This window comes from Tachysurus vachellii, chromosome 12 (assembly GCF_030014155.1).
Source record: "Tachysurus vachellii isolate PV-2020 chromosome 12, HZAU_Pvac_v1, whole genome shotgun sequence".
NCBI classification, from domain to species: Eukaryota; Metazoa; Chordata; class Actinopteri; order Siluriformes; family Bagridae; genus Tachysurus; species Tachysurus vachellii.
In genome coordinates this window covers 9,544,029-9,571,831 of record NC_083471.1, presented here as the reverse complement: position 1 = coordinate 9,571,831, position 27,803 = coordinate 9,544,029, and the positions used below count along the sequence as shown (strand labels likewise).

The 27,803-nt window shown below is 41.9% G+C and overlaps 2 protein-coding genes across 4 annotated transcripts in view; both read left to right on the top strand.

Annotated features, from left to right (window-relative positions):
• The window catches only part of LOC132854905 (protein unc-13 homolog B), a 16,251-nt gene extending 14,515 nt beyond the window's left edge, over window positions 1-1,736 (top strand). For both annotated transcript variants that reach the window (XM_060883566.1, XM_060883567.1), the window contains exons 28-29: window positions 157-316; window positions 555-1,736. In XM_060883566.1, the coding sequence (XP_060739549.1) occupies window positions 157-316; window positions 555-846 (452 nt within the window). In that variant the 3' untranslated portion in view covers window positions 847-1,736. The remainder of the gene's footprint in view (window positions 1-156; window positions 317-554) is intronic.
• A 680-nt stretch (window positions 1,737-2,416) lies between these two features.
• Window positions 2,417-27,602, top strand: atp8b5a (ATPase phospholipid transporting 8B5a). 2 transcript variants are annotated; one of them, XM_060882803.1, is made up of 28 exons: window positions 2,417-2,435; window positions 11,261-11,341; window positions 12,346-12,404; window positions 14,188-14,301; window positions 14,895-14,993; window positions 15,237-15,298; window positions 15,525-15,597; window positions 15,835-15,905; window positions 16,054-16,136; window positions 16,294-16,452; window positions 16,658-16,746; window positions 16,983-17,173; window positions 17,317-17,525; window positions 17,612-17,658; window positions 17,987-18,152; window positions 18,383-18,568; window positions 19,571-19,686; window positions 19,874-20,038; window positions 20,835-20,946; window positions 21,061-21,166; window positions 21,687-21,828; window positions 21,929-22,112; window positions 22,459-22,682; window positions 22,914-22,997; window positions 23,102-23,323; window positions 23,575-23,713; window positions 23,837-23,967; window positions 24,464-27,602. In XM_060882803.1, the coding sequence occupies exons 2-28, from the start codon at window positions 11,299-11,301 to the stop codon at window positions 24,758-24,760; spliced, it is 3,573 nt and encodes a 1,190-aa protein (XP_060738786.1). In that variant the 5' UTR covers window positions 2,417-2,435; window positions 11,261-11,298; the 3' UTR covers window positions 24,761-27,602. The 2 variants fall into 2 exon arrangements, with proteins under 2 accessions (XP_060738786.1, XP_060738784.1); XM_060882801.1 differs by lacking the exon at window positions 2,417-2,435 and adding an exon at window positions 2,974-3,280.
• Window positions 27,603-27,803: the final 201 nt, after the last annotated feature.

Sequence of the window (27,803 nt, the reverse complement as noted above, 5' to 3'; positions counted from 1 at the left end):
GTCTCTCTGTTGCTGACTGCATCTCTTCTGCTACAAAATACATTCCTAAGTAAAAAAATAAAAAAATAGTCATGTCTCATTCTGCAGATGGAAGACGTTATTCACACTCATATTCATCTGCATGTCTGTCTGTCTGTCTCTCTGCCTGTGTGTCAGTGATCGGGGTGAGCGATATGAAGTGGCAGACCTCAGGACTTTTCCGCCCGTTTGTGGAAGTCTCCCTAATCGGCCCAATGCTCTTAGACAAGAAACGGAAATTCACCACCAAATCCAAGAATAACTGCTGGACGGCTAAATACAACGAGAGCTTCCTGTTGTGAGTTTCCATTGTGTTGAGCTGCTCAATGATTAACGCTGTAGTTCCCTGTGTAACCTCAGTATTATTCAGACAGAACTCTACTCCTGTCCCTCACCCTGGGACATCAGGTGTATCGTCCACAGCAGCACTATGTCTTTTCTTAAAAATATGTAGAAATGTCATTTTTTATATCTTCAACAATGAAGGAGAAACCTGTCCCTCATTTCCTTTTCCTCCATCTCTCTGTCTCTCTCAGTGTTCTGGGTAAAGGTGTGAGTGCCGAGTTCTATGAGCTGCAGGTGACGGTGAAGGACTACTGCTTTGGGCGGGCAGACCAGGTGGTGGGCGTGGCCGTGATCCCATTAGCCCTGGCAGTTGGACCTGAGAGTCGGAGCTTCGTGTGCTGGTGCCCACTGGCCCCAAGCATCACTACAGATCAGACTGGAACCACGACTCTGCGCATCCTCACCCAGCGCCATGACGATGAGATCGCCAAGGAGTTCATTCGACTGAAGAGTGAGAGACGACCGACAGAGGAGGGGAGGTAGAGAGAGATAGCAATAGTGCACAGCAGAAAAAGATGGAAGACTCTCTCTCACACACACACACACACACACACACAGACATAAACACACCTAATTTTGACAAGTTGTGTGGCTTCTGGCTCAAATCTACACATTTACCCAGAATTTTTTGCAGATATTTGAGCAATTAAAAAAGTTGACATACATGTATGTTTTTTTGTTTGTGTGTGTGTGTGTGTGTGTGTGTGTGTGTGTGTGTGTGTGTGTAAGAGAGAGAGAGACTGCATGTGTGAACCCAAAGCCAATTTCATTTTGCCAAACTCTGGCTCTTTATTCTCTTTGCTATTGGTGGCCTTAGAAAGGGGCGGAGTCACAGTCCCCAGTTACTGCGCTTTTTTCTTGCCTTTTTGATTGACACATGAAAAAACAATAATTCTTCTCAATAAGTCATTTCAAGTATACGAACCGATCGGCTGGAGATATTTATCAATATGGGTGTTGTTTGAAAACACACACACACACACACACACACACACAAAAACGAATACACACACTGAGCTTTACTGCCTCTAATATGCTGATCACTGCTATTGGTCAGCTTGCTATGCAGTGATTGGCTGAGAGACATGATGTGTAGCTGAATTGTGCATTTTACAGGAGTGAACCCAAAACAATGTGTTTAATAATAATAATAATAATAATAATAATAATAATAATAATAATAATAATGTGTGCCAAACAGTTTAAAGGTTTGGATTTAATTGCATCATTAACTCACAGCATGGAGTTACTGTACATTTTACTTTACGGACTGTCAAAATGTGGAATCAGATATTTATTTATTTAGTTATTATGAGATGCTCATGTCTTACATTTTCCTGTATCAACATGTGAATTTTGTAAATAAATGATTTCTGATGAATAACTGAACTCTGTGTGTTGTGTGTCTCCATAAACTAATGTGTGTTATATGGATTACATGTGTGATAGGTTAGATGGATTAAGATCAGGACTGTAGCAGTAACTAAACTGAACCAGCAGGGGGCGATGAATTGTACATCCAGTTTGTGAGGACAGACACCAGTTATCTTTTAATATTTAACCTGATTCATTCAGGGTTACACGAACATCATCACTGTTAATGTTTCACTGTTAAGGTAATGTTTCTCACACACACACACACTCTCTCTCTCTCTCAAAGTGTCAGTTTCCTGGTTTTACATTTTTTCATCTTACACCTGACATGTTGCACAGATGATGATGATGATATTTTTTTTTTTTATTAATGTAGGAGCTGGGACCATTGAGAAATTTCCCCATTGTTGGATGAATAAAGGTATATCTTATCTCTGCTTCTGGGTTTGTAAAGCATGTCCGTTAACACAACACATTCAGCAGTCTCTTTTTATTCTTCTAGTTTGTCATGCCATGTCACTGTGTGTGTGTGTGTGTGTGTGTGTGTGTGGGGGTGTGAGAGAGAGAGAGATTGTGGAAGAACAGTAACTGAATTTGTTAACATTCCTTCCTTCTCAGCACAAACATCTGGAACCTTCATTGTACTGCAGACCTCAGACAGTAATGTGACCAGGTCTGATGTCGCTGGATCACTGCAGGTTTTTACTGTTTAAACCATTATATTTATTAATGTGTGGAATTTTTCAGTCTGGTTTTGCTAATGTTGAAATTGTGTTCCAGTGTTTATGTCCAGAATAAACAGCCTGCACTTTATTTATCCTGTGTAAACTCTGTGTGTGTGTGTGTGTGTGGTTTCCTGTGAGAACACAACCACTAATGGAAGATGTTTTTGTATTATGTAGATGTAAGATGTATGAAGATGTAGGAAGATGTATTATTTTGTGATTTATTAATGTTTTGCTAGCTTCTAAGCAATGTGTGTGCTGGTGTGTGTCTTTAATGGAAGTAACATCTGAAGTAAATCATGTGATCAAACTAAATAAAAAAACTAACGATAAATCAGTAAATTGACACAAAATGGAGACAAGTGTGTGTGTGTACATGTGTGTTGTGGGTCTGAGGTTTTTTTAGAGCAGAGCTACAGAAGAGGGGGAAAAAAGTCACTTCCTTTTTTGGTGTGCAGGAAATTGATACTTTGAGAGGGAGGAGAGAGAGAGAGAGAGAGAGGGAAGAGAGAGAGTTGTGAAAGTCTGAACAAAGACTCACACAGAGAGCAAAAGTACGAGTTGGAAATGTGAGAAAGCGTCAAGGACGAGAGAGAGAGAGAGAGAGAGAGAGAGAGAGAGAGAGAGAGAGAGAGAGAGAAAGAAAGTGAATGAGTCTATGCTTGATGCCACACCTCCCTCTCTACACACCAGCACAGGGTCTCAGACAGAGAAAAGGAGCGAGATAGAGAAGGACGAGAGAGACTGTAACTACGACTGAGTGGAATTACAGATTGCTGGACGTCCCGTGTCTCTCACACACACAGATGCACCCAGTGGTGAGTCCTGTTGTTATATATATGGAGATTCCAGAGGAGAAACAGAGGAGAAAGTCTGTCTGTCTCTCTGTTTTTCCTTCTGTCTCTTTCTAGGCGAGTGTTTAGTTAAAAATTAAAGTGATAGTGCTAGCAACAGTGTGTTTGTGAGAGATGGAGACAGTGTTTGTGTGTGTGCGTTAACCGTTAATTAAACAGTTGGATGTTTCTCAGTCATGTTATTTTTTCAGACTGTTCTCTTCTCTGGAACATTGGGTTTGTGTGAATGTGAAGAAGTGCTGTGTTTCTCTTCTCTGCTCCAGTCCTAGTTCAGTCTTCAGGAACTCTGTACTGTAGATCTGCTGACCACAAGGTCTGGAGTTCAAACCCAGCAGCACTGAACTGCCCCTGTTGTGCCCTCTGTGCTCCAGGGGGTTGTATCACGGCTGACTCTGAGCTCCAGCTATCTGCATTTCGCTGTGTGTGGATGTGACACCTGATGTATTCTTCTTCTTCCTCTGTTGTGATGTGTCACACTGACTGGGAAACGATCTCAGACCCCAGTGACAGTGATGATGCTCTACACGGCACCTTTAAGTCGTTCCAGAGGATTCATCAGAATAGTTTTTTAGTTTAAATGTGAGTTTTATTCTTATCAGAGGAGTTTTACTGCTCTTCTGAGGGCCCACAGTTTCATTAATTCATTCATTCATTCATTTTCTATCACTTATCCGAACTACCTCGGGTCACGGGGAGCCTGTGCCTATCTCAGGCGTCATTGGGCATCAAGGCAGGATACACCCTGGACGGAGTGCCAACCCATTGCAGGGCACACACACACACTCTCATTCACTCACGCACTCACACACTACAGACAATTTTCCAGAGATGCCAATCAACCTACCATGCATGTCTTTGGACAGGGGGAGGAAACCGGAGTACCCGGAGGAAACCCCCGAGGCACGGGGAGAACACGCAAACTCCACATACACAAGGCGGAGGCGGGAATCAAACCCCCAACCCTGAAGGTGTGAGGCGAACGTGCTAACCACTAAGTCACCGTTCCACCCCCGCCCACAGTTTCAGAGAACTTCAAATCTGGTTAAAGCCCTGAGGACAGAGCAGAAGTTTTCTGTGTTTCCTCCAGAGTGCTGGGAGTTCTGATGCTCAGGTGTGGATGAATTCCCTTTAACTGAAGCTCTCACTGACGTGCAGGTTTACGTTAGAGGTCTTTTGCTCTGATATTTACCGTTTCTTTAGCAACATCTCATTCACTTCAGTGTCAACACTTGGTAACAGTCAGAGGTGAAGCTGGAGGTTTTTATTCTAGCATCTCCAGAGGAGTTTACTCTCCTTCGTAGTTTCTCAATAACATGACGAGCTGCGATGTATTAACCTCTGGAGAGAGAAAAGAGGATGAAGGTGGTGAGGAAAACGACTTTTATACTGTAGCTAAATGTAAGTGACCTTTATATAAAAAGTACAATGTGTCATTCTTTAAATATTTGCTGGTAGTTTGCTGTGGTGTAAGAGAAGGGAAACCCCAGAGGAGATGGAGTTAGAGAGAACACGACTCCTCGTTAGTGTCGTTGAAAGTTGTGATTATGTTGGACACCTGGGCTCAGGTGTGTTACTGTAACGTGCTGCAGAAGGAGAACATTGTCGTGTTTTACTAGCTGAACGTGATCACCGCCCCTTTCTCCTTCTAATCGATCAGCCCAATAAGACGTAATGGATCTCTGAGTGCAGACGGTAAATAAACTGTCTGTGTTGATGTGATCTATGTTTGCTGACTCTGTGTTTTATCCGCTCCTTTAATCTGCCTCCATTAATGTCCATTATCCACTCAGACCACTTACATCTTTAGCTCAGAGCTCTATTGCTCCGTCATCATCTTTATGAGGACATGTTGTGTTACAGGGTGTGTGTGTGTGTGGGTGTGTGTGTTAACCTGCTGAAAAACATTAAGGAAGAAGAGTAATTAATTCCGCATGGTGTCGTGTTGCACAGCCCGAGTTCTTTGTGCTGGTGAAATGTCACTTCTGTGTCTTTGTGTGTGTGTGTGTGTGAAATAATCATGCATCATTAATGAGTATGAGAATGAAATGAAGGTAAAGTTTCGTCTTTCCTTTGTTCCCTCTCAGTTTTGATCCTTTATGTGTTTCTGAAGCTTCTCAGTTGTTAAAAAGAAAGTAATCTTTATTTGGGTTTGTTTGCTAATGGGACCAGTGGTGGTTTAACTTCACCATCTTCCTCTTCTGTATTGTTGCCCGTTGACTTTCTGCTTTATTGGATTTTTCCCCTGTAAACTAAGGATTGATTTTCGCCCCTGTGATGCTGCAGTAGTTGTGTTAGACTGCACATGGTTTGTTTCTGTCACTTCCTTGTCTCACACAGCCATACCACAGATCTATGACTGTATTTGAGGAGAAGAAAGTTTCTCTGTTTTCTGACTCAAAGGTCAGTGTTGTCTTGTACACATTCTGCAGTGCAGGTTACCTTCATTTATCCTAAACTGAATATAAAAGAGAATAAATCTGAATGTTGTTACACTTTATAACCTCTGATGTTAATCAGCTGAAATAGCTGAAGGTCAGAAACATTCCAGAAGGTTCCATCACTGCAGGGGATGAATTCAGTGGGGTCTTTGTTAAATCTGTTTGGAGCAATTATCCAGGAATGTTGACAAGGTGTTCGATTTCAGCTCCTGAGTTAATTGATCTCGAGCTCTTGTAAGGTCTGTGGCGTTAGCGTGTAGCGGCATCGCTAACCAGCCCCTGGGCCCTGCCGCTGACCTGCGTGAGCGCTCTCTGTGAAACATCACTCATTAATAATGGAGTAAATAAGCACACGACTCGCAAGTAGCATAACACGTTGTATTGTTTGGATGACACAGCGCTTATTGATGATGAGTGAATTATTAATCACTTGCTAGAAATTACACAGTCTTATCAGGTAAAATGAGAGGAGGCCCGACGAGCTCGAGCTCCTGAGAGCTGAGAAACGCCACAAGGACGAAGAGGTGAATTATTCACACATTACCTGCTCATGCACGTCTTCATTTGTTATGAGCTGCTGTTCCTGATCCCTGAGCTCAAAACTGGACTCAAATAACCATCACTCATGTGACTCCGCCCATTATTATGTAAAAGTCTGACTCCACCCACTGGGACAGAATCTTATAGGAGACAGCATTGAACTACGTCATCAAGGAGAAAGTGAAATAATTTTCTATGTATCCAGGAGCATTGCTCATCATCATAATCATCATCATCATCATCATCTGCACTGTCATCATCACCATGGGGATAGTGCTGAAGATGATGTTCATCATGGGCATATCACTCAGACTCCGTTCCTCCTCTAGAGAGAGAGAGAGCGAGAGAGATGTTTTAGGGAAATGTTGTAATGTCTTATGATATGAGAGGAACAGTAGATGTGTCACGTGGCTCTGAAATCTTCCTCTTTGCCTGGGCTGAAGCACTGAGAGCTCAGTGCTGATGTTCCTCAAAATCAGCCACAGTTCCTGCAGTTTAAATACTTATAGAGCAATAAATGAAACTATATCCATCCATACAGGATGATTGAGGTCTGTGCATCACTTCCTCTATCAGCTGCATATGTCATCCTGTTATCTCTGTCTGGCCTTTCATCTCCCTTTTTCTCTCTCTCTCTGTCTGTTCCTTCTTTCTTCTGTTAGGCCTGAGGCAATTTGCATCTGTTGTGCAAATTACGGCAGATGTTAGGATTCCTCTGCATGTCACTGCATGTTCTTTACCCCAATGTAAGTGTGTGTGTGTGTGTGTGTGTGTGTGTGTGTGTGTATGCGTGTGTGTGAGAGAGAGAGAGAGAGAGAGAGAGAGAGATTTCTGCTCTGCTCCTGCCCTGTTTAAACATTTCCTCCTATTGTGGAAAACCTTCAACACTCAATTACTGTTCACTGTGTTCCCTTTTTCTCACTGTTCACTACCAGTACACTTAGTTGTGCAATAAAGTGTGTGTCCAGTGTTGTATTTAATCATGTTTGAGAGTGAGCGCTTTAATCTAAGCTGTGCTACAGTCAGAGTTTCAGTTTAAAATAATTAATCAACACCTGAGCAGAACTCAGTATCAGGGCTCTCAAGTTATGAAGAAAGGCAAGCGTGACAAAAAAAAGAACAAGAACAAGAAAAAAATAAAATAATAATGGGGGAGTTGTGTTTGGTGAGGATCACTGACTGCAATTTATACAAAGTATTTGTTTAATTTCCATTTATTAATGTGTGTGTGTGTGTGTGTGTGAGAGAGAGAGAGAGATTATGACTGGTGTTGTTTATTGTAATTGTTTGTTGCCTTTTTGGACTCCTTTATCATTTGTAATGTTGCTCCAATTAAAACAGTTCAGCTCAAGTCCAGCCATTTTGATGTCCCGTCCAGAGACAAACTGTTTCGTGTTGAGGTTTTGTTCAAACCGACCATCGAAAATACCCTTTCTAATTAATGTTTTTTTTTATTATTGGCTGTTGCGTTAAATCTTACCCATATACAATAGTACTATTTTCTGTTTGGCTATTGTGTAGCCTCTTTTTTTGATTGGCTGATAAGTGTCAGGCTCGACTAAGAACTCCAGCGGAGACGCGCTTGATTTCTGCCCGGTTCCATGGAGACAGCGGTGCGAACAGATACATTTTGGGCGCTGCGGCTTATTAAATATATGATAAATAGTCAAAAAGTTTTTCTGCATGAGAAATACGATGTTTAGTGGGAGAGCGTGAGAAAAGACCAAAATGCGTGACTGTCACTCTCAATGCGTGACACTTGACAGCCCTGCAGTATGATGTAGTTGCCTGATTATATGTGACTATTGTTAGGTTGGATAAGTAAGAAGCCACACCCATTTCCCCTCTGTGACTGGCAGCCAGGCCCATTTCCCTCTGTGACTGGCAGCCAGGCCCATTTCAGTTAGTAGTGATGAGGCTGTGTGTAGGATGACAGGATGCTGTGAGTAAAAGGTTAATAATAGACACAGCAGCTCAGATAAGATAAGAGGCTTAAGTGGTTCACTGAGATCTGTTTTACACACACACACACACACACACACACACACACAAAGAGCATCTTAACAGTTATGTGAGCCCTTCACCCACACTAACAGGGAACGTGGATAAAATGTTGAACAGTGTTGTCTAGCTGTGTGAACTTTAGTCATGTCAATAAATAAAGTAACGTTTGGAGCGAATGCGGTTCTAAATGCAGAAATGATCAATCTTCTACTTTCTGTTTTATTGCAGAGCTGCTGCATGTGTGAGCATGTTGTGCAGGTACTGTGCTGGTTTTTGTGGCATTGTGTTTGAGTTTCAGCTTGAGGCTACAAGAAAACAGCAGTGAAAGGAGTTTCACCTAAATCTGGTTTAAGAGCAACAGTTAGGTCAGGGTTTGAGGTTTTTATTGTCTATCCTGTATGAACCTGGAGATCGGTTTCAGAGCATGAAGCTGTGACTGATTTCCCCTCATGGCCTCTGCTCATGACACTCAGTGTCCCACATCTACAGCTAAACAGGTCACCAGTGGAAAATGAAGATATTGTGTTTAAGATCCTTTAGTTCCTCTTGTAGTTTTTAAGATCTCAAACTTGTGACCTCTGTATAGCCGTGTGTGTGTGTGTGTGTGTGTTTCACTTTTACTTATTACACTGTATTTACTCATGTTAATACATTTATTAATATAATTCTCACACACACACACTCATGCTTTTTCCATATTATTACATTACACATTTTAGTGTTTATTCACTCCCTAGTGAAGTTCGCTTGATAGCATTCGCTAGTTGGCTGTAATATTAATAGTTAGCTCTGTTTGCCATGCATGTCGGTTGATTGGCATCTCTGGAAAATTGTCCGTAGTGTGTGATTGTGTGAGTGAATGAGAGTGTGTGTGTGTGTGTGTGTTCCCTTTGATGGGTTGGCACTCCGTCCAGGGTGTATCCTGCCTTGATGCCCGATGACGCCTGAGATAGGCACAGGCTCCCCGTGACCCGAGGTAGTTCGGATAAGCGGTAGAAGATGAGTGAGTGAGTGAGCTCTGTTTGCTAGCATGCCAAAATATGTCAATGTTTCAATCTGCAGTTAAACAAAAGAACAGGAGAATTCCTCAGAGTTTAAAGTTGACACAGTGGATATAAAGTTAGCATAACATATGTAGTGTTTGTGTGTGTGTGTGAGAGAGATAAAATGTTCATGTTGTATGATGGTTGTGTATGAAATGTGTCGAGCTCAAACTGCTAGACGGAGATGCTTCAACCTGCCAGGTAGATTTACAAGTCTGTCATCGTCTGATGTCCAGAAAGCAGTTGAGCTAAAAAGGAAGTAACCACGAGCTCATCTCAAACACACCTCAGAAATAATCCAACACAAATTTACACTTTATTTCTAATATTTACAGCCCACCCCTACAGCTGGCTCTGGGAGATTCAGACCGGTGTTTATTTACATGAAGCCACCCCGGTTTATACCATTAAACTCACTGTACTGGGACTCTGAGGATCTCTATGTGTCACATGTCAGGGCTTTCGAGGAAAATATTAATCAGGATACTCTGTTCACCAAAACAATTTGAGTTTAATGAACAAACAGTACGATACTGTGTACACACACACACACAGTTTGATTTTCTTCTTACAGGGTGGAGAATGCTCTCCTGCTCTGAACGTAATGGAAACACTGTTTCAGGACATGTGTGTGTTTTTCCCTTTAAACTGCACATTCCTAAACACACACATGTGGTTTCTATAAATACGTTGGCGGCTGAAGTCATTCAGGAATTCTGTCCAAATCACCACTGTATGCTGTGTATGTGTGTGTGTGTGTGTGTGTTGCTTTATTACTTTTTCCCAGTACAACTCCACCTTCTGTAAGACACAGGAGGCTTTTGTTTCTGTGCAGGGTTTAGCATAGAGTTCAGTGTAGAGTTTTGTGTAGATTTCCACAGCAATTTGCTTATCGTTGTGTTCACACGGTGACAAACACTCCTTCTCTCACTATAGTTACACAAATCTCAGCTTGTCATGTTAGTGGGAAACCACAACGAAGTGTCCTGTAGATGTATTCCAGCTTCATCTCTGACCCTGGAGACTCGTCTATGATTAAACAGTTTTCTTTCTTAAACATCAGTACGCTTTTTAAATCTTCAGTAGATCGTATGGACTGTGTACTGTACAGGTCCCTGTGTGTGTGCTGTTACTATAGAAACCATAAGCCAAGAGAATGACCTGTCCTTCATTTTAGAGCAAGACATGCTGACAGTGCTGTGCTCTTATACACACACACACACACACACACACACACACACACACACACGCCCGCACTTGATGCTCTCCTTCTGAATAATCAGGTCAACACTTCAAACACAAACCAAAGGGGCTTCACAGTGCATCAGCACAGTGTAAAGCATCATACTACTGTTCAGTGTAATGGTACAAAAATAACATTTCTACAACATTATAAAAACATGATGTAAGAAATGTCGATACTGCTGGACACAATAAACGTTCCTCTATCTCTCATCTAGAAGCGTGACTACAGCGAGCTACATCGGTTTTCACACTTTGGACGTGAAATCACACAGGAAGTGTCTGTGACGTGATCGAGTTTTAAAACGTCTGTGGGTTTGGTTTTTTGTTGTGTTTTTTTACTTTTTTAGCTGATGCCATGTCAGGAATCAGCTCAAGGAGTGATTAATAAGTGTTATGTTGTGTTAATAAGTTAAGTATAGACAATATGAGATTTATGATGAGGATCAAAAATAAATCTACATTACTGACAAGAACAAATGTAATCTGTAGCACAAGATAGTTAGCAGGAACAAGCTAGAACTGGAGCACAGTTATGGTTAGGTGTGCGTGTGTGTGTGTGTGTATATACTGTACGTGTGAACGTTCAACACCCCTGAGAATTCCCCTGACGTGTGTGAAGATAAATTTAACACTCCTGATAAGTCCTCTGATGTGTGTGTGTGTTACTCTGGCAGATGAGATGATAGACTGATAATAAAGAAGAGCTGAAGCCATGTCGTTCTTTGGCCTTGACTGTGTGAAAAAAAAAGAGAAAGGTAATATCACACACACACACACACACACACACACACACACACACACACAATTTCATTCAAGTGCTGATGCAGTTGCTGTTCCTGTCGCCATGGTAACCATGACAGTGGTTTCTCAGAGTAGTTACTAATCAGGAAAGTTATTTGTAAAAGCTTGTCTGTTTAAATAAGTAAAATTTAATGAGGGCAAATGTGGGGTGGTGTCTCACAGCCTGAAGGACAAGATTGTTACATACTTGAACATCAACATAGTTGAACTGTTACACACTCCAACTATTACACACTCGAACTGTTATAGACACGAACTGTTACACACTCGAACTGGACAGGACTGTTACAGACACCGACTATTACAGACAGGACTGTTACAGACACAGACTGTTACAGACAGGACTGTTACAGACAGGACTGACAGACAGACTATTACAGACAGGACTGACAGACAGACTATTACAGACAGGACTGTTACAGACAGGACTGACAGACACAGACTATTACAGACAGGACTGTTACAGACACAGACTGTTACAGACAGGATTGTTACAGACAGGACTGACAGACAGACTATTACAGACAGGACTGACAGACAGACTATTACAGACAGGACTGTTACAGACAGGACTGACAGACACAGACTATTACAGACAGGACTGACAGACACAGACTATTACAGACAGGACTGTTACAGACAGGACTGACAGACACAGACTGTTACAGACAGGACTGACAGACACAGACTGTTACAGACAGGACTGACAGACACAGACTGTTACACACTCAAACTGTTACAGACAGAGATTTTTACAGACACGGACTGTTATCAACACGGACTGTTATCAACACGGACTGTTACACACTCGAACTGTTACAGACACGGACTGTTACACACTCGAACTGTTACAGACACGGACTGTTACACACTCGAACTGTTACAGACACGGACTGTTACACACTCGAACTTCTACACACCGACTGAGGTTTCATTTTTTCTTTCTCTCTTTTTAAAGAGACAGAGAGGAAGATTCGGGCAAACGACAGGGAATACAACCTCTCTTTTAGATATGCGGTAAGTTTTTCTTTTTTTCTTTTTCTAATTCAGCACACAGATGAACTGCTTCCTGTTCACTTCATCCGCTCATATTATAGAGTATGATTTATAAGAGCTACGTGCAGAAATGAGTGTGACTTTTTTTTTTCAGCTTCTCTGTATTCTGTCAGTAAGGTGGTGAATACTTTCTGATTATTTTGAGTTACAGTTACTAAGTTACAGTAAAACGTGTATTCCACCCACTATTTTAGTTAAAAATTGCTTTGTCAAATTTTGTTGATTTGAAAGTATTCCTCTCAGTGTTGTGGATGGTTTTAGTGTTTAAACAGAGTGTATGATTTAGTATTTAATCATACATGCAGCTCTCTTCATTACTGATCAGTCTGATAAAGTTTAGCATCACACAGAGAACATGTAAGACAGGGAGAGCTCAAAACTCAGGGTTGTGGAACTTCTTGAGTTTTCTCTTCACTGTTGGACACGTATCGGTGGAGTGATAACAGATAAATCCAGAATGTTCTGAGTAACTCTGTAGCAAAAATTCCTTTTTCCCTAAACATTAAAAAAGTGCTGACCCCATCCTGATCCCATCCTAAGCTCCTCCTTGAGATGCTCTGGTCTTATAGCAGTCCAGAACAGCTGATACAGATCATCTGAGTGTTGGAGAAGGATCAGGGGTGGAGCTGAACGCTGAACATCTTCAGCAGATTGAGGAATCATTGGGAAAATAAGCATACAGTCATGAGGGAAAAAGAAATCACACCCTCCTTCAATACTATGTTTTTATTTCTCAGGGCCTAAATAACGATTGTATGAAACCAACTCCTATAATCAAGCCAATCACCTCAGCAGTTTGAGCTTCTCAGGCATGTGTCTACATCATATGCCAAGAAGTAAGCCTATCAGCTACAACCTCACATAAGTAAATATTGCTGCTCATTAACCTGGTTATTAGATCTTTATCATCTCCACCAGTGTAAAATCCATCATTCTACAGTGTGAAGGACTGATAACTAACAGAGATCCTTCAAGACACTGATCAGTGAGTGAGTGTCTGAGCAAATTCAGTCCAAAGTCCAAAGTCCAACATTTAATGCTCAAAGATGTCAAGAAAAACACAGAGCTTTATCATATGGGCTACATGCCTCAGCAAGCATATCAAATTCAATAAAATCAGAAATATAGCTTTCTTAGAAGCCTGGATAGAAAGAAATCTTTCCTCAAAAAAGAACACGCAGCAGATTTCATTGAATAAACCACAAAAGAGATGTTTGGTTGTCACGTACAGCACCATGTTCACCAGCAACACACGAACGAGCACAAACACTTGAGTCCAAATGTGCAGCACGATGGTGGAGGTGAGGATTTCAGCATATTTTGCAGCCACAGGCTCTGAGAAACGTGCCGGCAATGAGATCATGATGATCATGATAAGATCAATCATCACAAACACACCAACAAATCATCTGAATCTGAAAGAAGTGAAACCCAGTGTGATGAAATGTCCAAGATGTAGGTGAAGATGTGTAATTCAGGGCCGTCAGAGACTAAAGCGATAAACTTCTACAGACGTTTCTTCATGTTACTGTATTAGAGGATGCTCTTATGTTTCTCAGCTGGTTTCTAAATGGAGAAATGGCTGCATATTAAAATGTGTTTTGTTTCGTTGTGTCCTGATTTCAGTGGGATTTGAGAAGTGAGGCACAATGGGTACTGTCTTTACTAGTAGGTGGTATTGTTGTATGTTGTTCCTTTCATTCATTCATTTCAGTCATTGTTATTTTATTGTTCCATATTTCAGACTAACGGGATCAAGACCTCGAAATACAACGTTCTGACGTTCCTCCCCCTCAACCTGTTTGAGCAGTTTCAGAGGATTGCCAATGCTTACTTCCTCTGCCTGCTAGTCCTCCAGGTCTGTGTGTGTGTGTGTGAGATTGCAATAGCTCTGTGAATGACCTAAGTGTGATCACAGGGGAAGTGTGAAGCCCAGAGGAAGTGATATACTTAAATCAGGAAGTTCCCACACAGTGCAGTTCTTTTAGTGAGATTGAGAAGTTTCTTTCCTCCGCTGCTGAAATTCTGTTCAAAATGAAACACTGATAGAAAACCACAGACCAGATTAATCAAGCAAAGACAATCAATCAAACAAATCAGCTGATAAGAGTTCCCTCTGTACTGTAGCACGGGGAAACACACTGCTGAACCGGTCATCTCATCTCATTATATATTTATCCATCAAGCAATACAACAGTGACTTATCCATCCAATTGTAAATCAATCCATTCATTAATTTAGGCATTCATTATTACATCCTCCCTTCCATCCCGCCTTAAGTCAGTTATCTATGCAATTCAGACACTTTTCCACCTGTGAATGTATTTCTCCATCTGTCTCATCATCTATCTGTTCATTCGTCCATGAAGACCGCAATTTCAGTGTGTTACTGTGTTACTAAGTGTCTTACTGTGGTGTGTAAGGGTTTTATTTGTGTGTGTGTGTGTGTAGGTGATTCCTGCCATCTCTTCTCTCTCATGGTTCACCACAGTTGTACCACTCGCTCTGGTGCTGACTGTAACAGCTGTCAAAGATGCAATTGATGATATAGTGAGATATATGCACATATACACACACCCACATACACACAAACACACACACATACACACTCACACTAAAATAAAACCCTTACACACCACAGTAAGTCAGTCAGTCACACACACCCATACACACATGCACACCCACACACACACACGCATGCACAGACACGCACGCATGAATGCATACACATTCACACACACATACAGTTCACTAATGCTAACATTGCTCTTGGTAAATCTGTCTGTCCTAAAGAATCGGCACAAGAGCGACCGTCAGGTAAACAACCGCAAAGCAGAGGTGCTGATCAATGGAGAGTAAGTTTTTATCTTCATTATCTTCATCATCATGTCTTACAGCATAAGCAGGATTTTATAGAACTACAGAAACAATCTATAATAAAAAAATAAAAAATAATCAATGTTAAGTGGATTCTGACCTATATTTACACCACCCTCTTTAGTACGTTCTCAATCATCTGAGCATTAGCATGTCTGATTGTGTTTGTGTGTGTGTGTGTATGTGTATGTGTGTGTCTGTCAGGCTTAGAAGTGAGAAATGGATGAATATTCAAGTGGGCGACATCATCAGACTGGAGAACAACCAGTTTGTCACAGTGAGAACACCAATATTTTTATCTTCACTTTATTATTGTGTGTGTAACTGTAGATAAACATCTTTGTTCCTCAAGATCAGACACAGTGTAGTTTAAATAGTTATAGAGCAATAAATGAAACTATATCCATCTATACAGGATGATTGAGGTCTGTGCATCACTTCCTCTATCAGCTGCATATGTCATCCTGTTATATCTCTCTCTCTCTCTCTCTCTCTCTCTCTCTCTCTCTCTCAGGCTGACCTTCTCCTCTTGTCTAGCAGTGAGCCCATGAACTTGGTTTACATTGAGACTGCTGAGCTTGATGGGTGAGTGTGTGTGTGTGTGTGTGTTTGACAACTTGTAACACATCAGGGTAGTGTGCATCTGTGTGATACCTAATGTAATACTTAATGTGCTTTTGTGTGTGTGTGTGTGTGTGTGTGTGTGTGTGTGTATGTGTGTGTGTGTGTGCAGGGAGACCAATCTGAAAGTGAAGCAGGCTCTAACAGTAACAGGAGAAATGGGAGGGAGTGTTGAGGCCCTGGCTGCATTTAAAGGTTTGAGTGTGTGTGTGTGTGTGTGTGTGTTTGTGTGTGTGACATCTATCTTCTGTTGAAATCTATATAGTATGAGTAACCTACAGTGTAAACACTGCACTGTTTATTTTGACACATACTTTAGTCTTCCTCTGTCTCTGCTTTATTGTCTCTGTAGGAGAGGTGATCTGTGAACCTCCTAATAACCGCTTGGACAGTTTCTTAGGGACGCTGGTGTGGAAGGGACACAAACATCCGCTGGACAATCAGTGCGTGTTGCTCAGGGGCTGCACTCTCCGAAACACGTCATGGTGCTTTGGCATGGTGCTGTTTGCTGGTGAGACACACACACACACACACACACACACACACACACACACACACACACACACAGTGATTAATTAAGTCTTTTATCAGCTGCAGTGTTCTTGTAATGGTCATTGATGATCTGCCCCTCAGATGTTCACCACTGATATCTGCATTACTTTGTTGATGATTTGTGTATGGATTCATTCAGAGTGATAATGTTGTGTCTCTCTCAGGTCCTGACACTAAGCTGATGCAGAATTGTGGGAAATCCAGTTTCAAGAGGACGAGTATCGACCGTCTGATGAATGTCCTTGTTCTGTTTGTAAGAGAGAAATCACTGAGCACACACACACACACACACACACACACACACACACACACACAATAATAACACATAATAAATATTAAAGTCTCTTTAATAATGTGTCATGAGAGAAGCAGAATATTATAACTGACCTGCTAGAATCTTTATTCGTCCTGGTCTTTTGATTTCTTGACTAAGTAGATGTGATCTTAATTAATATGTCACGCAGTGTGTGTGTGTGTGTGTGTGTGCAGATCTTTGGATTCTTGGTGTTGATGTGTGTGATCCTGGCAGTGGGTCACGGTATCTGGGAACACTACGAGGCCAGTTATACCACTTACATTCCTCGAGAGCGAAACGTGGGTGCTGCCTTCTCAGCCTTCCTCACATTCTGGTCCTACATCATCATCCTCAATACTGTTGTACCCATATCACTCTATGTCAGGTATTGTGTGTGTGTGTTTGTATGTATTGTTAATATGTTTATTCAAATTTTGTAATATCCTGTAGCACTGGGTTTTCTGTCTTCAAGTTTTAGACTGATACATTAGAAGGAATTTAAAGTGTGTGTGTTGTGTGTGTGTTCAGTATGGAGGTAATCCGTCTGGGAAACAGTTACTACATTAACTGGGACAGACTGATGTATCATGAGCGCAGCGACACGCCGGCCGAGGCTCGCACGACAACACTGAACGAAGAACTCGGACAGATCAACTACATCTTTTCTGACAAGACCGGCACTCTCACACAGAACATCATGAACTTCACCAAGTGTTCCATCGGGGGCAAGACTTACGGTCCTGACACACACACACACACGCATCCATGTAAAAACAAAATTAATTACAGTTGAATAAACATGAATGTGTTGTTTGTCCTGCAGGAGATGTGATTGATCATTACACAGGACAAAGACTAGAGATCTCAGAGGTCAGAAGCTATGTGTGGTTCTAATGAGTGTGTGTTATTATAAGGTGTGATTTTAGCGAGTTTTTGATTACAGCAAGGGTATAAATGCCTTGTATAGTTTAATCTCAGCATTGGAGTGTGATATTCTGATAAAACTTCTGTACCTACACACAAGTTTTCACCCAAAATAAACAGTAAGAACCTTTTTTCGTGTTTTGTTCCATCACACTCTAAAGATGAGATATGAGGGGTTTGATTCCAACAAATTCCATATAATTGCTTTACATTCTTTCTAGCAGTGATTATAGTGTGTGTGTGTGTGTGTGTGTGTGTGTGTGTGTGTGTGTAGGACATGCTCCCTGTGGATTTCTCCTTTAATGATCTCGCTGATCCAAAGTTCCACTTCTATGATGCTGCTCTTTTGGAGGCTGTGAAGCTTGGAACTCCACAAGTTTGCAGTTTCTTCAGGCTGCTTGCTGTCTGCCACACCGTCATGCCTGATGAGACCAACAATGGTGTGTGTATGTGTGTGTGTGTGAGAGACAGTTGAGGAAGCAGGGAAGAGGGGAGATGCTTAAACTCCACTTAAAGGGGTGGGGTTAAAAATGTGGCAAACTCTCTTATCCAGAGTGCTGTAAAAAAAAAAGTGCTCTGAAGTCTCTATTAATGTTTACTTTGAAGAGCTTTAACCTTCAAGATCTCACCTTGTGTGTGTGTGTGTGTGTGTGTGTGTGTGTGTGTGTAGAGTTAGTATATCAGGCTCAGTCTCCAGACGAGGGCGCTCTGGTGACGGCGGCCCGTAATTTTGGCTTTGTGTTCCGTTCACGCTCTGCGGAGTCTCTGTGTGTTCTGGAGCTGGGTGAAGAACGCTGCTACGAGCTACTCGCCATCCTCGACTTCAACAACGTCCGCAAGAGGATGTCCGTCATCGGTATGTCTGTGTGTGTGTAGTGCCCCTAGCGTTACCGGCTATAATGGGGTGGCTAACCTGAGCTCTTATAATATACAACTTATAAAATATACAACTTATTACTCAAACTCGGCCAAAATAAATAATAAAAGCCGGCAAAAGTAAATGAAAACTTTACTCAGTCTACCAGTTGCAGACCTGTACGTAGCTGGGTTCGTAGAAACCAAACAAAATGGCTACTTCACCACGAGGGCAACAAACGGAAAAATGGCACCTTGATGAAGTTTGTTTGCACACCTTGCTCGTGTCAGAAAGAAAAAGGTCGCTGGAGAACACAAACAGAGCTTGGATGCTTCACGTGATACTCCTTCGCCACACGTAGTCCTTGCTAGTTGAGCTAGCTAGCATTAGCCAAGTTCATGCACATGGCGCGATAATCCACAACTTAAGTTTCCATTCGTCAGATTCGATGTAAACGTCTTTCCCATGTTGTTACCACTCCAAACAGAAATTATCGCTACACAGGGTTCAAGTTGAACGCCTAATTAGCTTCATTACACTACTCAAAGAACAGGTTGTACTTTTTAGTTCAGCAGTGTCTCTCTCTCCCTCCTTTTTTCTCTCACGCTCTTCCTCTTGCACGCGCGCACCCAACATGCCTCCATCATCATGTGACACATAAACTTAATAAAACTTAAACAAAATACAAGTTCTTTTTTTAAATATTTTTTCCCCAGCATATTTATATTATTTAAACAAAAAAGCATTTAACAAATAATTAATTATTTTTAATTACGGTTATCTTATCAGGTGTCACGTGACCTCATTACATCACCCATTACTGGCCAATGAAGTTTAACATTCACAACATTCAATTGGAAAACTATTTATATGAAATTCAAACAATGTCGTTAGCATAAAGGTATAAATCAAAACCAAACACCCATAACTTTATCTGGGTTACATGTGTTACATTCTGTTTGATGCACAGGAATTTGTGTGATGGTATGATCTGTGTCTCAGTGCGTAGTCCAGAGGGACAACTGTCACTGTACTGTAAAGGAGCAGACACCATTGTTTACGAGAGACTGGATAAAACCTGCAGCAAATTGATGGATCTCACCACAGAACACCTGAACGTAGGTCTCTCTCTCTCTCACACACACTCACACACACACACACACACACGCACACAGAGCTTTCTTTGTACTCTAAGCTTCATATCTGACTGCCTGCAAAATTTTTGTTGCATCTCACTGCACTCTTCAGACTACACATATTTTCATATAACATACACTTACACATCCATACATACTGTGTGTGTAGGAATTTGCTGGGGAGGGTCTGCGCACACTGGTCTTGGCCTATAAAGACCTGGATGAGCAGTATTTCTCTGAGTGGAGACAGCGGCATCATGAGGCGAGCACCATGCTTGAGCAACGGGAAGAAAAGCTAAATGACCTGTATGAAGAGATTGAAAGAGACCTGCAGGTAAACACACACACACACACACACACACACACACACATGTTTGCTTGATTTACAAATCTCACAATCTTCTCTTTTCAAGTTTAAATGTAAATATATCACAGACACATTCCTCCAGTACAGTGTGTGGTGAAACACTTTCACTGTGTCTGTGGTGAAAGAAGAAATAAACAAAATAAACAAAAACAAAGACGTTGTGATCAGTGGTGATGGCAGCTTGACCTCACACACGCATCTTGGAAAGCTTTTTGGATGAAGCCTTTTTCTTTCAGTTTATTTTGTATATCAATATTATATTTTGTGTGTTAATACTTAGAAACGTTACTGAGAGTTACATTCGAACAGGTTTGACCTTCAAATCAGTGTGAGATTTTTCACTAAGCTGATGTACTGCATCAGTGTGAGTCTGCTAACAGACACATTTCCTTGACACATCTCTCTCTCAGCTACGCAAACATCAGGTCTGAGAGAATCAGCAAATGTGTGAATAATGATGTTTCTTGTGTTACTGTTCTTTCTGCACACACAAAGTCTTGCATCAGACAGAAACCCAGGCTGTTTTAGGTGGCCTGTAATCACCGTGGTGTGGACTAGTGTCCTATAACACAAAAACTGCCTACTAGACTGGTCGAGTCAGTGCACTGAAAAAGTGTACATGACACATTCATATCATACAGACACAATACATAGGTCAAAATGTTACAGTATTCCTCAATCATAAAGAATACAGAATAAGGATGATGAAGGCTTAGAAACTTTGGGAAGCGCTGTAGTGAGCTGTGTGTTAATGGTGTGTTAGTTACTTGGAGCCACTGCGATCGAGGACAAGCTCCAGGATGGTGTGGCGCAGACCATCGAGCAGCTGACCAAGGCCGACATCAAGATCTGGGTGCTGACTGGAGACAAGCAAGGTAATAAATGATCAGACCCAAAACCACATCAGTCATGTAACACCCAAACTGTGTTATAAAGTTACACTCTGAAACACCCATCCTTCAGTGACTCTTTCTCATGATTTCACACAGAAACCGCGGAAAACATCGGCTACTCCTGTAACCTGCTGCGAGAGGAGATGACAGATGCCTTCATCATCTCTGCAAACTCACACGAGGAAGTCAGGAAAGAACTCCGGTAATAATAACAGCATTCCTTACAGACAAAACATGTTTATCATCAACTAAACAGCTTAGTGTGGCAGCAGGAAGCTACTCTGAGAAAGAGTGAGTGTGTGTGTGTGTGTGTGTGTGTGTATGTTTGTGTGTGTCGAGTGCCAAGATTTGGTGGTTTAATCCAAAACTCCAAAGTTATCTTTAAACTCAGACGTACAGTGTTTAAGTATCTACACACAGGGAGTTACATCTACATGTAAATGTGTCTCATATTTCTGTCTGTCATGTCTCTGACCTCATCAGTGATCTCATCAGCCTAAAGGTGGGGCTCTGGGAGAACAGGACGAACGTCCACGTTAGATTGTTGCTGTTCTGTTCACATTCTCATGCAAACTTCTGTTCATCAGAGCAGTTAGTCTCTGGTGAAGTGTAATAAGTGTCTGCCCCCTAGTGGATATGTCAGGCATGTCAGTGTAAAACACAGAGTGTTTAATTGTAGGTCCTTTTAGCATACACTTGTATTCTCTGTCTTGTCCTCTCAGAGACGCTCGACTGAAGATGCTTCCAGATTCAAGTGAGGAAGCGTCTTTCATCTCAGAAAGCATTCTGGGTAATGAGCCGAAAGTGGTGCATGATGAGATCGTGAGTGGTGATTTCGGCCTGGTTATAAACGGCCATAGCCTGGTGAGACACACAGATAATAAAATACTTTAATGCATGATGCAACATCCACCCACAAAGAGGTTGAACTGTTGTGTGTGTGTGTGTGTGTGTGTGTGTGCAGGCATACGCCCTGGAGCACAGTATGGAGCTGGAGTTCCTGCGTACAGCCTGTATGTGTAAGACGGTGATCTGCTGTCGTGTCACTCCTCTTCAGAAGGCTCAGGTGGTGGAGCTGGTTAAGAAATACAAAAAGGCCGTCACTCTGGCTATAGGAGATGGTGCTAATGACGTCAGCATGATTAAGGGTCAGTCCAGGGCTCAGTGGGGTCATTCAATTACTAGCATTTCCCAAATTTAAAGTCATAGAGCTATAAATGATTGTATGTAACTTTGAACTTAAGTATGTAAATCTGCCATATCACTGCAAATGAATACAATTAGTTATTTAAATATACGATTAGAAATAATAACAGAAGTGACAGCTGACTTGTGTATGTGAAGAAGATCCAAAAAACTGACTTTTTGGGTGAAACAGACAAGTGTGTTGTTTAGTAGAATATAAGAATAATTATTGAATACCGCTCTCAATCTCTCTCTCCTTCTCTCTCTCTCTCTCTCTCTCTCTCTCTCTCTCTCTCTCCATCTGCACAGCGGCTCATATCGGAGTGGGGATCAGTGGGCAGGAGGGCATGCAGGCTGTACTGTCCAGTGATTTCTCCTTCGCTCAGTTCCGTTACCTGCAGCGCCTCCTGCTGGTGCACGGTCGCTGGTCCTACCTGCGCATGTGCAAGTTCCTACGTTACTTTTTTTACAAGAACTTCACCTTCACCTTTGTGCACTTCTGGTACGCCTTCTTCTGTGGGTTCTCTGCCCAGGTGAGAATATTACAGTGTGACTTAGTAGACAGAATGTAAGTGAGTGAGTAAGGGAGAGAGTGAGAGAAAGAGAGAGAAACAGAGACAAACAATGAGAGAAAGACGTGGAAAATATTATAAAAAAAGAATTTACATTTAAACAAACATTCTTTCTGCTCATCATTACTGAGAAAAAAAAAGATTCTGAAGACAGTCCATGGCATGACTGTCATGTGTGTGTTGTTGTTGTAGACAGTGTATGATCAAGCCTTCATCGCACTCTATAACCTGATGTACACAGCACTCCCGGTATTGGGAATGGGCCTTTTTGACCAGGTACCGCAACTACAAACAAACTCTAACAATCACAGCCTTGTTCCATACGTTATTCTGTAACAGTGTGTGCGTGTGTGTGTGTGTGTGTGTGTGTGTGTGTTCAGGATGTGAACGACAGCTGGGGTCTGGAGTACCCTCAGCTTTATTGTCCAGGTCAGCTGAGTGTGTACTTTAACAAGGGAATTTTTGTGAAGTGTGCACTCCACAGCTGCTACAGCTCTCTGGTGCTGTTCTTTGTGCCCTATGTTACCCTAAATGACACCGCTGACTACCAGTCATTTGCCCTGCTCACACAGACATGCCTCATCATCACTGTGTGTGTTCAGGTGTGTAACACGGACACACATGCAGACTTCCTTTACATGATTTAGTAAAGTCTGATTAAGTCTAAATTAAATGCATGGCTGCACTGATGTCAGACTTGCTCACTGTAAATATATCACTGTGAGGGCATCATGATCTATGATATGATGTGTTCAATAGTTATTGTGAAAATATAAGGAGGAGGTCAGTGTTAGTTACTGTAGGAGGAGACTGGTACCAGTAACGGTTATCTCTCCCTGTCTTTCCTCTGTAGTTGGGTTTGGATCTGTCATACTGGACAGCAGTGAATCACCTGTTTGTGTGGGGGAGTTTAGGGATGTATTTCCTCGTCACCTTTGCTATGCAGAGTGACGGACTGCACAAACTCCAGCCGGGATCCTTCACCTTCATAGGTGAGACCAGCAGCAACACATCTATACATTCTCTGGAGACAATATTACATGTGTGCTCATTAAAATAATTATTTGTGTGTGTGTGTGTGTGTGTGTGTGTGTGTGTGTGTGTGTGTGGGTTAGGCACTGCACGAAACACTCTGGATCATCTCAACGTTTGGTTGGCGATTGTCCTGACGGTCGTATTGTGTGTGCTACCAGTGCTCTGTCACCGCTTCCTGTACAGCCAATTCATTCCCACTATAAATGACAAGGTAAAACACTGTCACGGACGCGGGATAAAACGGACCCAGATGCAGGATAGGAAAACAAAACAGGGGTTTATTAACTAAACAGACACTAAACAGGACACAGACGAAGACAACAATAGACAACACAGTAGATTCTGCGCTGCACAAGGCAATGCGGCACAGTTAAATAGACAGGTAATTACAATAGGAAACAGGTGTGTGGAAACAGGAGGAGCAGACAAAGGCTGGGCAGACATGTGACGAGGAACATAACAAATGCACATGGCCAAAAGTCCAGGCTGAGTCCTGACAAACACACACACACTTACACACACATGAACAGTGTGATGTAAAACAAAATTTTCTACAAAATCAAACAGACGTTGTTTAATACAGTTTCTTGCATAAGTGCATCATGGTCCTTTAGAGATGTTACACAATGTGAAGTCACATATCACATAACACAGCTATACAAACCACTAATTACACATGAATAATAATAATAATTTGTTTTGTGCAGGTGAGGTTTATGGTGCACCAGATGAAGGCCCAGCCTCCTCCTCCTCGCCGCCGCACCAGGATTCGCCGCTCTAGCACTCGACGCTCGGGCTACGCTTTCTCTCACACTCAGGGCTACGGTGACCTTGTCACCTCCAAATGGTTCCTACGCCGACAGGCCACACCCCGAGCCACTGGGTTCATGCCCACAAGCCGCACAGCCCGGTTCAGCCCGACCGGGAAACAGCAGAACTCTAAACAGGAGGTGGAACCCCCGCAGCTCCAGAACTATCGCGTTGTAAAAGACTCTGCATTTTAGAAGTGACGCTTTGTGATGGACACGAAGAACAATAATTAGAATTGGGTTCTAACAGAAACATCAGGGACTGCAGTGAGGCAGGAGCAATATTTAGGTTCCTAAAAGCAAAATTTAGTGCTTGTTTTAAAGATTAAAAATGCTGGTGGAGGTTCTGGAACTCTGATCAGACATCCAGTGCTCCACCTTATCAGGATATTGAGTAAGTGAAGGATGTTGTTGAAGAATCAGTATGAGACATCAGCTCCTGATTCAAAAGGAAGAAACCCAAAACTGATCACCATTTGACCCATGTTCCAATACCAACATTTGAAGTCGGTTTCAGAACCAACAATGTGTTCCGTGAATTACAGAAGGTTGATGTTCAGGTCTGATAAATGAAAGCAAGAGTTCTAGCATTCTAAAAAGAGAAGCTGGCAGCAGGACCTGAACTTAGCTTGAGAACCTAGAATGAGAGTCATCACTGTGTTTTAGGAGCAACAGTTAGGTTGGACTTCACATTTTCTTTAACACCATTTGGCAACCAACAGCAGGGTTTCTGGAGCAGTGTTTACATGGTTCTGCTGTTCTACAGAACAGACCCCAAAACAGGATGCCCACACACCAAAGAGAACCGGATGTCGTCTAAACATACAAAAACCTAAGACGATGTTTAGATTATAAATCTGTGGTTCTGATACATATGAATATTTGTTATTTTACATTCCATTATATAACTGTTACACAATATCACCTACATGTATAAATATGTTCACACACACACACACACACACACACAGAGATTGTAGTACCAGGTTTCACACTTTCCTCAGAACTATAGAATAAGGGCACTAGCAGGAGAGGCTTTTTACTTCCTAAAGGAGGGAACATCAAGGGTAGAACCAATGCCTCGACATCATCAGTCAGTCATGGACGTGTCCCCAATCACACACTCTGCAGATATATCCCAAACCCCCGCAGGTGTGGCACACGGGTGCATCTTTTATCTGAACAACACTGCAGTACACCATGAGATTTCATCAGCACAGCTGGACATGTGACGTGACATACGGCTAAGTATGGTGACCCATACTCAGAATTCATTCTCTGCATTTAACCCATCCAAAGAACACACACACCATTTATGCTGCGGTGCCCGGTGAGCAGTTGGGGGGGATTCTGTGTCTTGGCTCAAGGGCACCTCAGTCATGGCTGGCCCAAGACTCGAACCCACAACCTTCGGGTTACGAGTCAGACTCTCTAACCGTTAGGCCACGACTGCCACGATGTGCTGGGGACACCAAGGTTTAGAGTCACGTGAAACCAAAGTCGCACTTTACCTAACACTAAAGACTGAAGTCAAATGACACCAGACCTGAACACAACTCAGTGTTGTGATTTTAGTCATAAAACAGGTGTGGAAACCTGCATGACGTGACCAGTAAGTGCCTTAAAAAATAGTATTATTTACATGAGATCGTCCATGACTTCATTGCCGCTACACCAAACCCCAGATGTTTTAGGTTATTACTGAGTTTTTAGATCTGTTACATTTCCAATTTTTTACTTTCAGTTTTGATGTTATGTTTTAGTTTTTTTTTTTTACCTCTGTAATCAAGCCACTTCTACTGTTTCCCAATTCTGTAGTCTTGTGTCTTTAACAAACAACAGAAACGCTCAGGTTAAATGTAATTTGTCAATCAAAAACAAAATCATGTGACGTGTGACACCACAAAGCTCCCTCTTTTTTTTTACTCAGTGTTTACTTACAGTTTAGCAACGTTATCTAAACTAGTAACTATTAACTAGTAACTAGTGTAGTAACTCACATTAGCTAGTGTAGTAACAAACATTTAACTAGTGTAGTAATTAAACTACACGATGGCTTAGTGGTTAGCACATTCGCCTCACACCTCCAGGGTTGGGGGTTCAATTCCCGCCTCTGCCTTGTGTGTGTGGAGTTTGCATGTTCTCCCCGTGCCTCGGGGGTTTCCTCCGTGTACTCCGGTTTCCTCCCCCAGTCCAAAGACATGCATGGTAGGTTGATTGGCATCTCTGGAAAATTGTCCGTAGTGTGTGATTGTGTGAGTGAATGAGAGTGTGTGTGTGCCCTGCAATGGGTTGGCACTCCTTCCAGGGTGTATCCTGCCTTGATGCCCAATGACGCTTGATTTGGCACAGGCTCCCCGTGACCCGAGAATAGTTCAGATAAGCGGTAGAAAATGAGTGAGTGAGAGAGTAATTAAACTAGTGTAGTGAAGTGATCAGCTTTGTGATTGACGTGTCAGAGGTAACTTAACCTCCTACGACCTGGTGTCCACATAAGTGGACATTACTGCATCTAAAATGCAAGGCCAAACCAATGCTCGGGTCTTAGGAGGTTAAAGGATACATACCAAAGTGACAAAAGTAATGTTCTAGCATAGTGTTCATAGCATGTTACACATGCTTTAATATGTTGCTAACAAAGTTTCCATGATATATAAGTCTAATTCATTACATTGCCAGATTTCCATAAAAGAGCAGAAATCACTTTACTCCTTAGAACCTGCTGAGGTCATTATTAAACACTCCGAGCGTAGACCATGGGTGTGGTTTGGGCAAGACAGGTTACTTAGCACCCTATAAAGTATAGACCTGGCACTGTGTGTGTATGTGTGTGTGTGTGTGTGTGTGTGTGTGTGTGTGTGCGTGTGTGTGTGTGCGTGTGCGTGTGTGTGTGTGATACATTTCCATTTTTCCTTTTAAAAGGTAAGACACCTGAAAACCTGGGAATCAATACTGGTGATGATTTAATGAACAAAATATTATGTTTCTATTTTTATTACAGATGTTTGTATAAATTAAAGCTTTTTATATCCAGAAATTCTGAGTCTGAATCCATTTTCATATAAATATATGCACATGATTTAGAACACTTTGTTTAATACCTACATCACTAAGCAAAGATTCTGGCAAAAGCATCAGAAATTGCTGAACAGAATTATGGGATTGTTTAGGCATTTTAAAAATTTTCAGAAGAAATAAAACATTGTTGTTTTGAATAGTGGATCAAATAAAAGCTTGA